Source organism: Pseudopodoces humilis, chromosome 7 (genome assembly GCF_049639895.1).
Source record: "Pseudopodoces humilis isolate 2021_Gansu_Grassland_sample_001 chromosome 7, ASM4963989v1, whole genome shotgun sequence".
In the NCBI taxonomy this organism is placed as follows: domain Eukaryota; kingdom Metazoa; phylum Chordata; class Aves; order Passeriformes; family Paridae; genus Pseudopodoces; species Pseudopodoces humilis.
The window spans coordinates 1,406,071-1,421,076 of record NC_142206.1 but is presented as its reverse complement, the minus strand read 5'-3'; the positions used below and the strand labels follow the sequence as shown (position 1 = coordinate 1,421,076).

At 43.5% G+C, this 15,006-nt stretch overlaps 1 protein-coding gene across 2 annotated transcripts in view; it reads left to right on the top strand.

Moving 5' to 3' along the window:
- SYT9 (synaptotagmin 9) overlaps positions 1 to 14,728 on the top strand; it is a 66,191-nt gene extending 51,463 nt beyond the window's left edge. Inside the window, exons 4-8 of one of the 2 annotated variants that reach the window (XM_014260204.2) lie at positions 6,573 to 6,693; positions 7,681 to 7,852; positions 8,421 to 8,550; positions 9,123 to 9,279; positions 10,251 to 14,728. In XM_014260204.2, the coding sequence (XP_014115679.1) occupies positions 6,573 to 6,693; positions 7,681 to 7,852; positions 8,421 to 8,550; positions 9,123 to 9,230 (531 nt within the window). In that variant the 3' untranslated portion in view covers positions 9,231 to 9,279; positions 10,251 to 14,728. The remainder of the gene's footprint in view (positions 1 to 6,572; positions 6,694 to 7,680; positions 7,853 to 8,420; positions 8,551 to 9,122; positions 9,280 to 10,250) is intronic. The other variant, XM_088058233.1, reaches the window with a different exon arrangement.
- Positions 14,729 to 15,006: the final 278 nt, after the last annotated feature.

Here is a 15,006-nt window from a genome sequence, read left to right as displayed (position 1 = left end):
TTACTTAATCACATCTCTGTAGATATGGATTGATTCAGGCATTAATAAATATCTGCTTTACTAGAGTTCATTTCTTTGATTTGAGGCATCATGAAAATAGAATTTTCCAGTCATATCTTTTCTATTCATCTCAAAATGTGTAATGAGAAGCAACTGGCGCTCTTTGCATGCAATTTCAATTAAAATCCAACATTTCAAAAGAGTTTTTATCAGTATATATTTCTCATAGATATAACTCAGAATGACTCTGATTAAATTATAAAAAATGTAGAGCTAACTTCACAAATTCTTCATGTTAGATACCTTAGATTTACCATCATTCCCAAACAGATTATAGTCTGTGGGATTCACATAATATTTGTGTCCTGGACCTGTTCCTCAGCAGCATTAGTATCTTATCACTCAAATCTTATTCCAGGCTTCTCAACACAGATGAGCAATTTAATAAATGTATATCCCAAAAAGCAGATAACACTCCTTAAAGCATGTCTCAGTCATTTGGGCTTAACACATATACCTGGTATACTTAACTCATCCTTGTCTTAGCTGAGTGAACCTCCTCTGAAGTAAATCCTTGCAAAATTCAAATCCCCACATTAGCAAATATTAGAATGATGTACAGTGAAACTTATCTTGCACTGTAGCAGTGTAATTCCCTTAATTCCAGGAAAGATTTGGAAGTAACTAGGAATAAATTTTTGTTGTTTAAAATGCAACCAATGCTCCTCGGCTTGGAGGGGAGAAGAAGGAGAGACTTTAATAAAAGAGTGGCAATCTGTCCTTCCTGTGCTTCAGAAACTCAAGTGATACCATCTCATCCCATGACACCTCTGCTGTTCCTGTTTTCCTCTGCCCTTTGCAGAGACGTGTCCAGCTGCTGAAGGAGCCACTGCCTGAGCTCTGACACAGCGGCAGGAATTCAGCAAATCTCTAAATCCACTTCTGCCTCCAAAACCTCTCTCAAGAGTTACCAATTTAATAGGAAATAAGCAAGGCCATCAGTGCCTGCTAAGTGCCCCAGTTAATGCTGGGTTGGTGAGATGCATAAAAATACACGTGGGCACCTCACAACCCATAATTAGTTTCGCAACACAGCAGAAAAGTGAAAAAGTAGTGTCTGCCTTTTTATAGCTGGAGAACTGAGGAACCTGGTATAATTGAGACATATGCTTTAATTAGAGTGGCACAGGCACTGCGTGGTGCAGGCCTATCACAGCTCCTCTGCTCCAGAAATACAAATCTCCAGTTGCCAAAGGAATGGGCACAAACCTTATGAGTGCCTAACTCGGGGACAGCCAATCTCCTTCCAGATCAGAGGCAGAAGCAGAAGATACAACCTATAAATTGTCTTGTTTCCTTCCACCCCCTGCTGCCTGTTTTACATCCCCATTTTCTGCACTCAGATGTATTTATGAGAAGGAAGAGGAGGGCTCTGATCCCAAATGTCATTGCCAGTTGTCAGAATACCCCTAAGAAGCAGGTGAATTAGAGGTTTCACTGGGAAGGTTTGATCCAGCCTGAGCTGCTTAGTGCAGCCTCAAAGGCATCAAAGGTGAGGCCATTTAGGGGCCCTTAGTCACCATCCTCTTTGAGGTTACACATCTCCCTGTTTAATATGCTGAGTTATACTCACTAAGCAACAGCATGGAGCTGCTGACACAGTACTGGGGAGTGATTTATCCTGCAGGCTAATCTCCAGCAAAATGGAGTGATTTTAAAATCTATAAATACTGGGTGATTATAGACTGGAGACCTGCTTATGGTACTGTTATAATTCAGCTTTTTCAAAAGTGTATTTATTTTGGGTTAGTTTTACATTGGGGGAACCTGAAATGTGTTCTGGGAAAAGCAGGAACGGTAACCCTTTCAATAGAAGCCACTAAAAATTATTCAAAAATTGGATTTTTATAGTATATCAAGTATTTCCACCAGGAATGGAGCAAGAAGGAAGCATAATATGAGAGGGGGGCATGTCTCCATGCTCCTAATAGCAATCTTACTTACCTTGAGGTTTCATGGATTAAGGGATTCATCCTGTTTGCAGTTTTCAGTGGGAAACCTTGTGATTTACTCCTCTGGCTTGAGCTCTCCCAGGCAACACTGGGACATTTTCAAGAAGCTTCGTGCTGTTGCTCCGTTGAATAAAGAACTGCATGAACACAGCAAGGGCTCAGAGACAAATCTGGGTGGGATTATCAGAGACTCCCTGCAAGGCACAGCTCACATCAAGGCACTCAGCCCTCACCCCGAGCCTGGGGCCCAAGCCTGGCCCACTGGAAAAGCAAAGCCGGTCCAAATCTTATTTTTTAGAATACAGGAAGAGGCAGGTTACAGATTAAAAATAAAGGCTGTGTTTCTACCTCTGAAGCTGGGCAGTTTGTGAGGACAATGGGAGCCTGGTATGTTTGTTTGAGGATATTTATTCAGTTATGCTTCCTGCTGAATGGGACCAAAAAAAAATAGTATGGGGCATGCACATATAAGTGAATTACAATTTCAGTTTAATTATCTGCTGATTATTTTCTTTTGAGTCATTAATAAAACTGACCAGCATTTTGGAATGGTTACATTAGGGCTCTCATGGTTGCACTGGAACACGCCCACTATGGTATGGAACATAACCACTATGGTTAATGAACTCAGTTCATTAACACTGAATGAGGTTAGGCACAAATTTGGAAAGTGCAACATGCACAACTTGAAAACTTATTTATGAAATCTTTTCCTAGGCAGGCATTCCAAAGTACCTCTGGCAGTGCAATGCCTGTAGTGCCACATGTTGTGGAGCATACACAGCAAGGCACAGGCACTCAATTTGAACAGGAACTAATCCTTGCAGAAGATCCTGCCCTCTGTGCTTGTTAATTCTGCTCCTCCAAGTGATTTCTTGCTAATACAGCACACCTTTAGTGACAATCCGTGGCTTAAGCCGTGTAGCTCAGTGGTTTTAAACTCGTGAAGATGTGCACTAATCCTCTCTGCGCTCTGATAAATTGGCTTTGGTGCTGTTAAAAAGCTGAATTTGTGGAGGAGACCTGTGTTTGCTGGAGTGAGGGTCGTGCCCTTGCCAATGCTGCTCTCCAGTCAGAGGTGCTGCCTGGTGCCCTGCAGTCACCCAGAGAGGTGAACACTCCCCTGCACGTTCTGGGGGGCAGTCACGGTTTGTGGGACTCTCTGAAGAGCATTCCCTCATTGAACCTTCCTGACTGCACCTTGAGGACCCATTGGTAGCAGCAATTTTCAATGTTGCCCTCTCATTACAGAAAATAGGGGTAAGAGAGGGAGGAATAACCAGGGCAAGGGGAAAGGCTCTCTCTGCTGTAAAAATTCCTTCCAAATGTCAGAAAACTTTTACAGTGTGATGGAGTAGTCATTAATTCCCTACAATTTGAAATGAAATTATCAGAAGACAAGGCTTCTTTTTCAGACTGAGAAGGATTTGAATGGCTGAAGTGTGTTTTCCCTGCTGCTGCCTGCAAGCTTCCCTTCAGTCACATTCCCAGGCACTGCCTTGTGAACAAACTCAGCATCATCTGTGACCTATTGCTACAACACCTACACCTTCTAGAACTGGAAAAGACTAATGAAATCAAAGGCTCTGAGTCCAGCAGAACTCAGGATTTTTTTCCCAGTGCAGTTTTTCAAAAAGCATTAAGAAAGTATTGTTACAGCATCTGCTAAAAAATATCCATCACCGTGCAGGTGACAATTACTTTTCAGTTGTAAGGCAAAGCTTGTGGGTAAGTGTATTATGGCCTCATTCCTAATAGTGCATTCAGCACATGTGATCCATTCTTTTCCTGGGCAGTTCATTGATGCAGTTCATTAATGCAGTTCTATTTTAGCTCTTCTTCTCAGTGACCAGGGGATGGCAGGAGGCTGTACCAGGGGAGATTTGGGCTGGACATCAGGAAAGAGGCTTCACCCAAGGGGTGGCTGGGCACTGGAACAGGCTCCCCAGAGAAGAGGTCACAGCACCAGCCTGGCAGAGTTCCAGAAGTGTTGAGACAAAGCTCTGAGGCACAGGGTGTGACTCTTGGTGCTGTTCTGTGCTGGGAAGGAGCTGGACACCGTGATCCTCGTGGGTCCCTTCCAAATCAGGATATTCTGTGATCCTCTGATTTTTCCTTGGCATCTGAATTCAGCTCCTAAAACATTTGTATAACAATTCATTTACCTATAAACTTCTTGATAAAAATTGGATAAAAGTTTTTTAAATGTTCATTAAGGATGATCAAGTCAGGAATGGAAACTTTTGTATTCGGTAGTGGCAGTAAATTTAGAGTACTCACAGAATTAATTCCTAGTCACCACGTGGAGCACTGGAGCCGAATACACAGTGACTTTGCCACAGCTCACAATGAGAAGGATGCCAAAATACACAGTTAAAACAACAGATAGCTGGTGGGATTCTTTGTGGTCAGGGAAAACCTGATTCAACAACACTGCCTTTTCTGAAGGGTGGTGACCAATTCAAGAAAAAACAACCTCTCAACATTTGCAAGACTGACAAATTCCCAAAAGGTGGCTTCAGTCAATAATATCTTTAAATGGCTTATGAAATTCTGGTCCCCTCAGAGTTGCAGCACAAGAGAGAATTTCACAGCTACCAATGTTCAGCACCTTGGAGCTGGGGAAATACATTTACATGTACATTTACATTTACATTTACATCTACATTTACATTTACGTGTTGGAAGTTGCTCTCACAGCAGGAAGGACAAGTGAAAACTTTGCTTCCTGTTTCCCTGGTTATGTGTATCAAGCTGATCCCTGGGAAAATTTCAGAGATCAGTTAGTTTCTTGTAATGTTAAGGGCAGGTGTTAGCCAAGGGAAATTTCTCCTGGCTGTGCTGACGCCTCTTTAACCTGCAGGACTTCTCACAGCATCCCAAGCAGGGATATTTTGCACTCTGATCCTCCCACCAAGTGAGTCAGTGACACAGTTTGTTGCAGCAGGTTTGCTTCCAAGTGGGAGCTATCAAGAGGCACTGAACAGTCTGAGTCATAGCAGCCACCAAGATATTATCCCAGCCTTTATTAGCTTTCCAGCCACCTGAAACGCTGATCTTCAGAATGGAAAAGGTGATGGGGTTAAAAGCTGGTTGTTCCTGACAAATAGTCCATAATATCAACCTTTTCCTTCTTTGACTGCATCTCTTAAACAATAACACAAGCACCTACTTTTGAATGACTGAATGTGTTTGGTTTTTTCTTTGGATGAGCTGTGAGCTAAAGCAAAGATGCCTCTCTTGAGCAGGGATCAAGTGACCTGTAGAATTCCCTCCTGACACACCATTTCTCTACAGCTCTGTGCCAGCAATTCTTTTTGTCCTGCTTATGTCCCCTGCTAACTCATGGGGTGACATAAAGTGGCTGCACAGGCTCTGGGCATTGATCTGAGCAGCTGCCTCAGAGACAAACCTGTGCCAGGAGCTCTTTCCGGGTCTTTTCCCTCTCCTGCTGTGTCATCCACCACCCTTCAGCTTTTGGAGAGAAGGAGCCAGCTTGGGAAAGATGGGAAGCTAGTGCACAAAGCTAAGTAAGCAAGATAAACAGACTCCACAACAGCTGCGCTTCCCTTCCCTATAAATCTTGGAATGTGGCCTTGAAATTGCTAATTTCAAGGATCAGGTAGTTTTTTTTTTATTTTTTTTTCAGTCAAGAATGAAATATTAAGTTACAGGCAGCGGGTCTGTGAAAGCGTGAATTCACTGCTCAGTCAAAAAAAATGCAAATCAAATCAAAGAAATAATTTAATACAATCTTTGCTATTTTTAATGAAAGAGCTAGACTTCCCTCTTAAAAAAAAAAATATAAAAATGATGCTTTGTAACTGCAAACGGGGTTTGCAAACTTTCTAGTGCTTTTCTGGAACCCTGATGCCATCAACACAGGAAAGGGTTGCAAACTACTCTATCAGTGAAGCAGATGGATAAATTTACTGGAGGGAGCTTGTCTGTGTGAGGTACAGGGAGCTGCTGTTGTTATTATTGTTATTATTGTTATTATTGTTATTATTATGATGGACAATTAATAACAACTCTTGCTCTGCTTCTGGTGGAGACTTTCCCGTTGCCATAGACACTTCAGACCTGTCACACCTGAGTTCATGCAAACCTGAGAGCTGCACAAAGCTTTGTCCTGCCCAAACCATTTTTAATTTTTTTCTCTGTGAATGACTCTGTGGGTTTCCTCCTGCAGGCCAGAAGGAAAAGGCACAGGCATTCGTGGCTGCTTGTCAGAGAAACAGGCAAATCACTGAAAAACAGAATAGAACAAAGCTTTTCCAGTTCCTCACAGGGCACCCCATCATTTAAATGTGTGTCATCAGCAAGGACTGAGTGCTCTTTAACCGCATTTACTCCGGAGAACTTTGGTGGTCTAGCAGCAGAGTGACTCGAGTTTTGCATGCACATGGATGGCTGTTTTATCAGATATGCTTCAAAATGAGAATTTAGCTTTTACTGCATAACTGTAGCTCCCTAAAGGTGTATTTTTGGCTTTTAATCCTGCTAGAAGTAGAAAAATTGCTATTATTGCTTCACATTATCTTTCTTTTCTTGGAACAGGATAACGTGGATCTTGGTGACCTGATGTTTTCGCTCTGCTACCTTCCAACAGCTGGTAGACTAACTATTACAATAATAAAGGCAAGAAATTTAAAGGCAATGGATATCACAGGAGCATCAGGTAGGAATGAATTTAATGCTCAGTGTGGATTTCTATCCCATTTCCCTCCCAAGGCACAGAATTCAACCCTGTCCAAATCCCAGAATGATTTTTGAGAGGAGGGTTGTTACACTGCGAGCTCTGCTTGAGTACAGGAGTTGATGAGTAATAAATAATACATTTTAGTTTGCTTAGCTCCAAGCAACAGTTTAAAATAAGTTGCTCTCTCGAAGAGACTGCGAGATTATTATTTCCAATGTCCCTGTAATTCAGAGCTGGCCAAAATGCATTCCCAAGGCTGGGAATTTGTGCAGCAGACTGTTAGAGCTGTGACACAGAGGCAGACTGGCCCTCGCTGACAGCCCCCAAGAGCCGCATATGGAGAAAGCAGTGATCACCCCAGAATCCTTTCAGCAACCCTTTCAAAAGCCCACAATAAAAATTATAAATATAAATAAGGTTTCATAGACGACTTTTAAACACTAGCAGGGAGTTGTAAAGCTCTCAGAAAGGAGCTACAAAGAAACATCTCTCTTTATTCTACCTGCAGGACTCTAAAAATAATTATAATTCTCTTGAGAAATATAAGCCATTAATTGTTGCCCTTTGAATTGTATTTAACCATACATCAGTAAGTCCCGTTGTGAAAAACATTGTCATCTTCTGTCTGTCCTACAAATCTAACAAGTAATTAGACTGCTATAAATAGGCTGATACACAGGCTGTTGTATAAAATAGTCATGTATAACACGCTTCAGTGAATATTTTAATACCCTTTGAGGAGCTAGTACACAACAAAGAGCTTCTTGAACCTAAAAAGTTGATTATAAGCAGGTAAAGCTTTCAAAGCTGCGCTGCCTCCCGTGCATTCCACGGTAACAGAGAAGCTCAGATCCCAGTCAGGTCCAGGAGATCAATCCTGCAAGCAGGTATGGGCACACAAGAAGTCTCCCTTCACTTTCCATCTGCATTTGTCGAAAATCAACGTTGTTCTTGTGACCCACACAGATCCCTACGTGAAGGTTTCTTTAATGTGTGAAGGAAGGCGGCTAAAGAAAAGGAAAACTTCCACCAAGAGGAACACCCTAAATCCCGTTTACAATGAAGCCATAGTCTTTGACGTCCCTCCAGAAAACATTGACCAAATTAACTTGTCGATAGCTGTTATGGATTATGACCGGTGAGATGCCTGTAGCTGTCAAATGTTGGCTGGGAAAGTCTTGCACGCTAGATTTGCACCCAGAAAGAAAGTTGGTTTTATTTTCCCTGTAAGTGGGGAATTCGTGTCGCCTTGAGCTTGGTAGAAGCCTCCAATTTTTTTGTTTTGTCGGGCAGAATTTCCTGACTAGATTTTTAAACATAGATTAGTGATGAGTGACATCAGGAAGCTGCATCTGTGCCCAGCAGAACTGAGGTGACTGGGCATTTAATCGTTCTGTTTGTGCATTTCTGCCAAGCCTTTGCTCACACTCCCCATTTATAAAGTTGTGTCTCAGAGCCTTCTTGCCTTTGCAGCTAATTACAGAGCACGGGCAAAGAGCCTTTTGTGTGCTACGAGGGGGGGAATATCAAACTGTTCTGAGCAGTGGGCAGCACAAAGAGCAAACCCACGCATTTCCTAGTGCGCTATAGCTCCGGGCAAGCATTAGTCCTAAAAATCCACGGCTGACGCTTCTGATGAAATATACAAACGGTGTGGTTCCCAAGGTAAAATTTTAAGAAACAAATGTTATGGACCATTTTCACAGTGTAGGTCACAATGAGGTCATTGGAGTTTGTCAAGTAGGCAACGATGCAGAGAGCCTAGGTCGCGACCACTGGAACGAAATGCTCTCGTACCCTCGGAAGCCCATCGCTCACTGGCATCCTCTTGTGGAGGTAAGGCTTTGATTTGTTGCTTCCCCCCTGCAGCACTTGTGAATATTCTCCCACACGGCATTAGGAGTTGGACAGAATTTTGTGAGCGAGCCCGAGATCCGCGCGCGTGAGGTAAATCCTAGAAAAGGGTTTGGAAACGCTTTAAAATTGAAAGGTGACACACGAGTTAAGTCTGCTCCTTTCCATGTTAGGGAGACAGAAGGTTACTGTTGTCTATAATATATAGACATGAAAACACCAAACACTGCACAGTTGAGGGTTTGGTTTTGCCTTTTAAATAAGATCTTGGCTAACTTTCACTGTTAATTGATAGAAAGAAAAGGACCTTGTTTACAGAACAATCAAGACCAATTCTCTTTTTATATGCAACAGCCTAATTTGACTTCTTTTCTTGTAACAATATATCATCCATGGCACTAGCACATCTCAAAGGATGCCTAACTGCACTGAAAAAAAATATGTTTAAGTGTCTCTGGAGATCTGAGGCGCTGATAAGAAGCGACACAATCAGAAAAGCTTTTCAAGGTTCCTATGTTTTTTTTGTTTTGTTTTGTTTTGTTTTTTGTCTTTAGGGCCCTATTCAGCAGGAATGTTATGCAGGTCTTCTGCGCTTGGATGGCTGCCGAAGAGGCTTCCTCACCCTTTTAACCTATTCAGCAGAAATTTGGCATTCCTGTTGAACTCTTTCTTAGCCATATCCTCAGGGGCTATTCCACAGAGTCCAGTGGGGTAAAGATGTCCTTTTAATCCCTCTGTCTAATCCTCTCCCCAATACAGGGAACACTAATCCTGGTTCATGAGACACAAAAATTCATCAAAGATCGAACTAAATTGCTTCCTAAAGTTACCCTGGCTTACTCCCATTGTTGCTTTCACTGGCTGAGTCAGGCAGTACTCCCAGTCAAAGGGAAATATCTTGTTTATGAGCAGCCCCCGAGTTCTCCTCAATGCTGAAAGACAGGAAAGAGCACAGCACCCACACCAAGCCAGGAAAGATGCTGTGGGCACTACAAGGCAGGCAGTTCTCAGCCCCTCCGAGTTCACTTTCTGCACCAGAGTGCAGCTGGGTTACCACAGTGCCACTGAAGTGCTCCCTGCTTGAAATGAGCACCGGCCATAGGCAGTTCCAGAAAAGATTGTCAGGCATTATGAAGATGCTGCAAGCCGGGAGGAGTCCCACAGTCTTGTCCTGTGTCCGTAAGGAATTGCGTTTCCGGGTGCCTGGGCACCAGGGCAGCACAGCTGGAGCAGGGAGTGCCCAGGGGCTGTGTGGCAGGAGGAAAGCTCCATGCCCTCTCAGCACAGCCAGCAGTGGGGCAGCTCTGCCCAGGGCAGATGCTGGCTGAAGTGCCACGCTTGAAATGCTGACCTGGGCATTTGGGAGCTCTCAGCTGTGGCCAAGAGTTGATAGGAATGTTCTGGCACAGCACACGAGGTGTAGTGTGAGGGCTGCTATTGCCCAGAGCACAACAAGTGTCTCTTAGCAGAAGTTGTCTACATCCTTATATCCAACCTGTCTTCCCTCTTTGATAAATTTCATTGCAGCCAGAGCCCACAATTAGGTTTTGACAGCTCTTCCCTTTTCACAGGCATCCTGTTCTTTTCATACATGCCTGGCTAACTTCTTTAGATTTCATTACTGTGGATTGCTTTTCATGTCACTGAAAGCTAAACAGAGCCATATTTTTTTTCCTTCCCAGGAATCAAGTGGGGGAGGGTGTCCAGCGCATCCAGGCTGTGCAGAGAAATATATACACAGCATATCATTTTGGTTCCTGAATCAGGACTAGACTCAGCGAGAGCTTCTGGAACCTCTGTGGCCACAGCCATAGGACCCTGAATATTTGCTGAATAGGACCCTCAGTCTTCTACTGTGTGAAGAGCTATTGGTTTCAAGTAGCGTGATGTTATCCACTTGTAGCATTAATTCTCCAGCTGACACTTCTGCTACTGATAGATTATTTGTATGGTCGTAAGCATTACCCAAATTCAAGTCTTCATTTCTGTTCGGTAGAATAACCCAGGTTCCACAAGCAAAATGACAGCAACCTAAACCAACAAATATGGGAAGCAGCAACAAATATTGTCCTTGTATTTGCAAAAAAGGTGCAGTATTGTGAATGGTTAGCTTTCTGAGTATCTTTTTTTTTTCAAGAATGATTGCCATCAGATATTTATTTTTTGATGACAAGTTGCGTCCTCAGTGTCAGCTGGTGCCTCCTTTCACCTGACATGAAAACAAATTAATACGGTTCCTTGCAGAAACCCTTCAAATCTGAAAAACTGTAAAAAAAGTTCTGCTGGGTGAGAACAAGATGCATATGGTATTTGTAATGACAGCATGTTCTTTGAGAAAGGAGATAGCCATCTGTAAAACATGGAGGTTGTTAGTCCTCAACCTTTGGAGATGATTTTCCAGTCGACGTTTCTGAGTCGTGTCCACAGCGCTGCAAACTGTTGGAAGCGTGTCCCAGGTGGCAATGCTGGATCATACAAACAAGCACACACACCCTGTGTCGTTTGAAAACGCTGTTCCAAGTCTATAGTGCCTGTGAAGACTTCCTTTATTATTTGTGGTAGAATTAGCAGGGCTGTTTTACATGATGGTATGTTGTAAATTCTGACAAATTCCGACCATTAAAAGAAAATGAATCTAAGCACTGCATTCTGTCATGTAATGAAATTTGTGCCCCAAAGCAGGAGACCCTGGGATAAATTTTTCCCCACTTATTTAGCCACGCATGGAGTTCTCTCATCCTCCAGTATTTTCTACAGAGAACTTGACTCACGTCTTTACCTGGGAATTTTTTTGTTTAAAAGATGCAAAGTATGGATGTTTTCTACAACAGAGCTGTCTGCTGTGTGCTTACAGAGAGGGAGCCCTGGTTGTTAAGTAGAGTTCAGATAAATTAATGTGCACACACATTGCTTCACATCTTGTATGTGACGAATGTTCACCAAGAGTTTTGGATCTGCAGCTCTGCTGACACAAATTATGCATGCACAGATTGAAGAAATATCTAAAATTTTGGCCTCAAGTCTGAAAAGTTAGTCCCATAACCTATCAGTGCAGATCTTCAGAATTCAGAATTCAGAAAATTAGAATTACTTGTGAGTAGAGAATGTCTTGGAACTTGCAGGAGATCTTGGATCTGCTGTGAATGTATGCTGCAGGTATAAATCCAAATTCCTGTAAGCACAGCGGTTTTCAGAAATCTCTTGCCATGCTGTGCAGAGCACAGCTGCCACAGGCAAGGACATACCTGGCAAACTAAACAACACTTCCAAACCTGCCCAAGCACAATTTCAGGAGGACAACTGCTGGCATTTCCAAAAGAATGAAAATAATGTTCCACTGCACCTTCAGCTTTCTATCAGGAGGCCGGTGGTAGATGACAGTGTGCACATCTGCTCATGCATGAGCCTCCCTTGGGGCAGAATCCTGTGCTCTTTACCCAGGCTCATCTCCCAGGAGCCACAGAGAGGAGATGGGCCTGAGCAAAGCAGGAGGAGCTCTTCCTTTGGAGTGGAGTTCTGTGATTTCCCGGATAAATCATTCTGCATTTCACCTCTGCCCGGAATGCAGAGCCAGGCATGCTTCCCACGGCAACATTAGCAACAGAAACTGCTGGGAAGGGGAGAACTCCTACACAACAGGCTCAGTGTGTCCCTGGAAAAGTGCAGGAGCCTTTCTAGGATTTGTCCCCAGCAGCTCAAAGGGGCATCAGCTGAAAAGTGGTATCATTATAATTGCCAGTGGGTTGCAGTTCTTTTATTTTATTGCCATGCTCGGTTTATTTAATGCTCAAGGGTCTAGCATCAAAAGAATTATTTTGAACGGTGTTCTACTAAAACAGGGAAAGAAATCTCTGTGACAGTGAGCATTTAAAGTGGAATCCAGCAGACTTCAAAGGCTTAGAGATGAGGAAAACCCCCTAAATTTATTGAATTCTCGGAATTTTTGCTCATGACTTGCCAACTGTAACTCAGGCTGTGGCATTACTATGTGCTTTTTACAAATACCTGCCTTACCATAGTAGTGCATCTATGGAATGATAGATATTTTCTGTATTTGGATACTTCACTCTTCATCTTTATACTCCACTTTACCAGTGATATTCTCTAGACCCAAAATATTTTTGTGTTCTGGTTCTGGTTGGCCAGTAGACTGCTGCTGCTGCTGTCCTCAGACTGTATTACAAAAACACCACAGCCTGCTGGAAGGACCAGAGGATGGATAATTCTGCTACAAACTCAACTGGAAACCCAGGGAAAGCTATGGTCCCAATGCTGCTCAGTCTTTCTTTTCTGAGCTGTGATTCTCAGTGGTAAATTAGCAGCAGACTCACAAGAATGATTTCAAAGCTGAAGCCCTAATTTGTTTTCTTATTTGCTGTGAATGCATTATTACACTGTATGACAAGTATCATAACTCTAAAATAGAAGAGAAAATTGGTTAGAAATGCATCTCAGCAAGATCTTAATCCCATTTTTCTCTTTAACAACGTGCTATTAAATGGTTACTTTCAGTTTTCCGTAACGAGCCCCCGTGCCAGGTGTTGTTCTGTGGAAAAGCAGCGAGTGGCCATGGGAAAACCTCCCAAGTTTCTGACAGTGAGGCCGAGTCCCACGGACAGTGGCCTGGTACTCCCATGACAAAACACTCACAGCACAGCTGAGTGCTCAAATATTTCTTTATCTGCTTCCACTGAAATCACAAGACGTGAAAAGCATTGCTTTTTCCTTTTATTTCGCTTTTCCCTGCAAACAGCCCCGGCAGTGGATGAGCAAACATTCATCTCAATCTGGGGAAGTGGGGACCACAGAAAACAGAACAGAAAACCAATATGTAGCACAGAAGACCTGGTGTTAAAACTGTTGTTACCAGCCATTGCATGACTCAGTTTTCCATGCCAGCAGGTCCATAAAACACAAAAGCAGCAGGTGTGAGACACTTGTTACATCAAGTTCCCTGGTAGGGGAACTCCTGGATCAACACAAAATGAAACAACAGCAAAGGGCAATGCAAAAGAATGAAAAAAAAAAAAAAAAAGAGGTTATTTTAGTCCACCCTTCTTGGTTTGAGAGGATTGTTGTTGAGGGGGCTTTTGGGTTGTTTTCATTCTTTGGTTTGGTTTGGTTTCATGTGTTTTAAACACCAAGCATGGTATGTAGCTATATTAACATGAGAACCCAAAGCCAGAGCCACAAGAGATATATTGATTTATATGTTTATCACCTGGCAACATTTGAGCACTTGAGGAGATGTGTCTGCAATTGAAATTTAAAAAAAAAAAAAAATAGATGAAAACTCTTTTGGTTTAAAAGTAACAAACAACAAACGGGGACCAGGAAATTCAGTTGAAAAATCTGTTTGGCCCAGCTAGAAATCTGTCTGAAATGACTTTGCTGTTAATACACTTTGTTTGAACAGAAGGAAGTGACAAAAGTAGATCAGGTGACTCCATCTGAAGTTTCATCAATGAAATGCTTTTTTTTCCCCTTTAGAACAGTGCATTGCCAAATGATCACATCTCAGTATCAAGAGAGAAAACAATGGATTTCTTACCTAGTAGGGGGAAATGAAAAAGCATGTAGAGAAGGGAATCCACAATACTGTAGAACTCAAGAGAAGCCCCCGTGCTGCGAAAAAGGGCAGCAGGACGGACTTGGTGCCAGCATCACCTGGAATCCTGGTGCCAGCATCACCTGGAATCCTGGTGCCAGCATCACCTGGAATCCTGGTGCCAGCATCACCTGGAATCCTGGTGCCAGCATCACCTGGAATCCTGGTGACAGCATCACCTGGAATCCTGGTGACAGCATCACCTGGAATCCTGGTGACAGCATCACCTGGAATCCTGGTGCCAGCATCACCTGGAATCTTGGTGCCAGCATCACCTGGAATCCTGGTGCCAGCATCACCTGGAATCCTGGTGCCAGCATCACCTGGAATCCTGGTGACAGCACGGTTCAGAGCTGAAGTGACAGCCCTGCTGTGCCAGGTGCCCAGGGCTGGCCAGCTCCAAGGGCTGTGCTCACAGCTCCCCTGCCATGGCTGGGGTGGGCAGGGAGCCCCAGCTGGAAGTTCTCCAGGGCCCTGCAGTTCTCCGGGGGCGCATCCATGTCCTCGGAGACCCGCCAGGGGCAGGGAAGGCGCCGCCGGCGGAGCGAAGGCACGGAGGGGAAGGGGACGGGAGGGTTTGCAAACATCTGAGCTCTTCATTTGTTCATTCTGCCCGGGCTCTCTGGTTCCTGCTCCTTTCTGCTCAAACGTGGACGTTGTCCAAGGGAGCTGTTTCACTCGGCTGCGTGCCCGCCTCGGTCCCCGTGGCAAAGGCGCCTGAAGAGAGCTGCGCCGTTTGGGTATAATTTTGGTTTTGATAACACATGAGCATTGTACTATACTTTATTATTTCTTGTTCAATAAATAGTCCTGGTATCTCTATGTTTCAT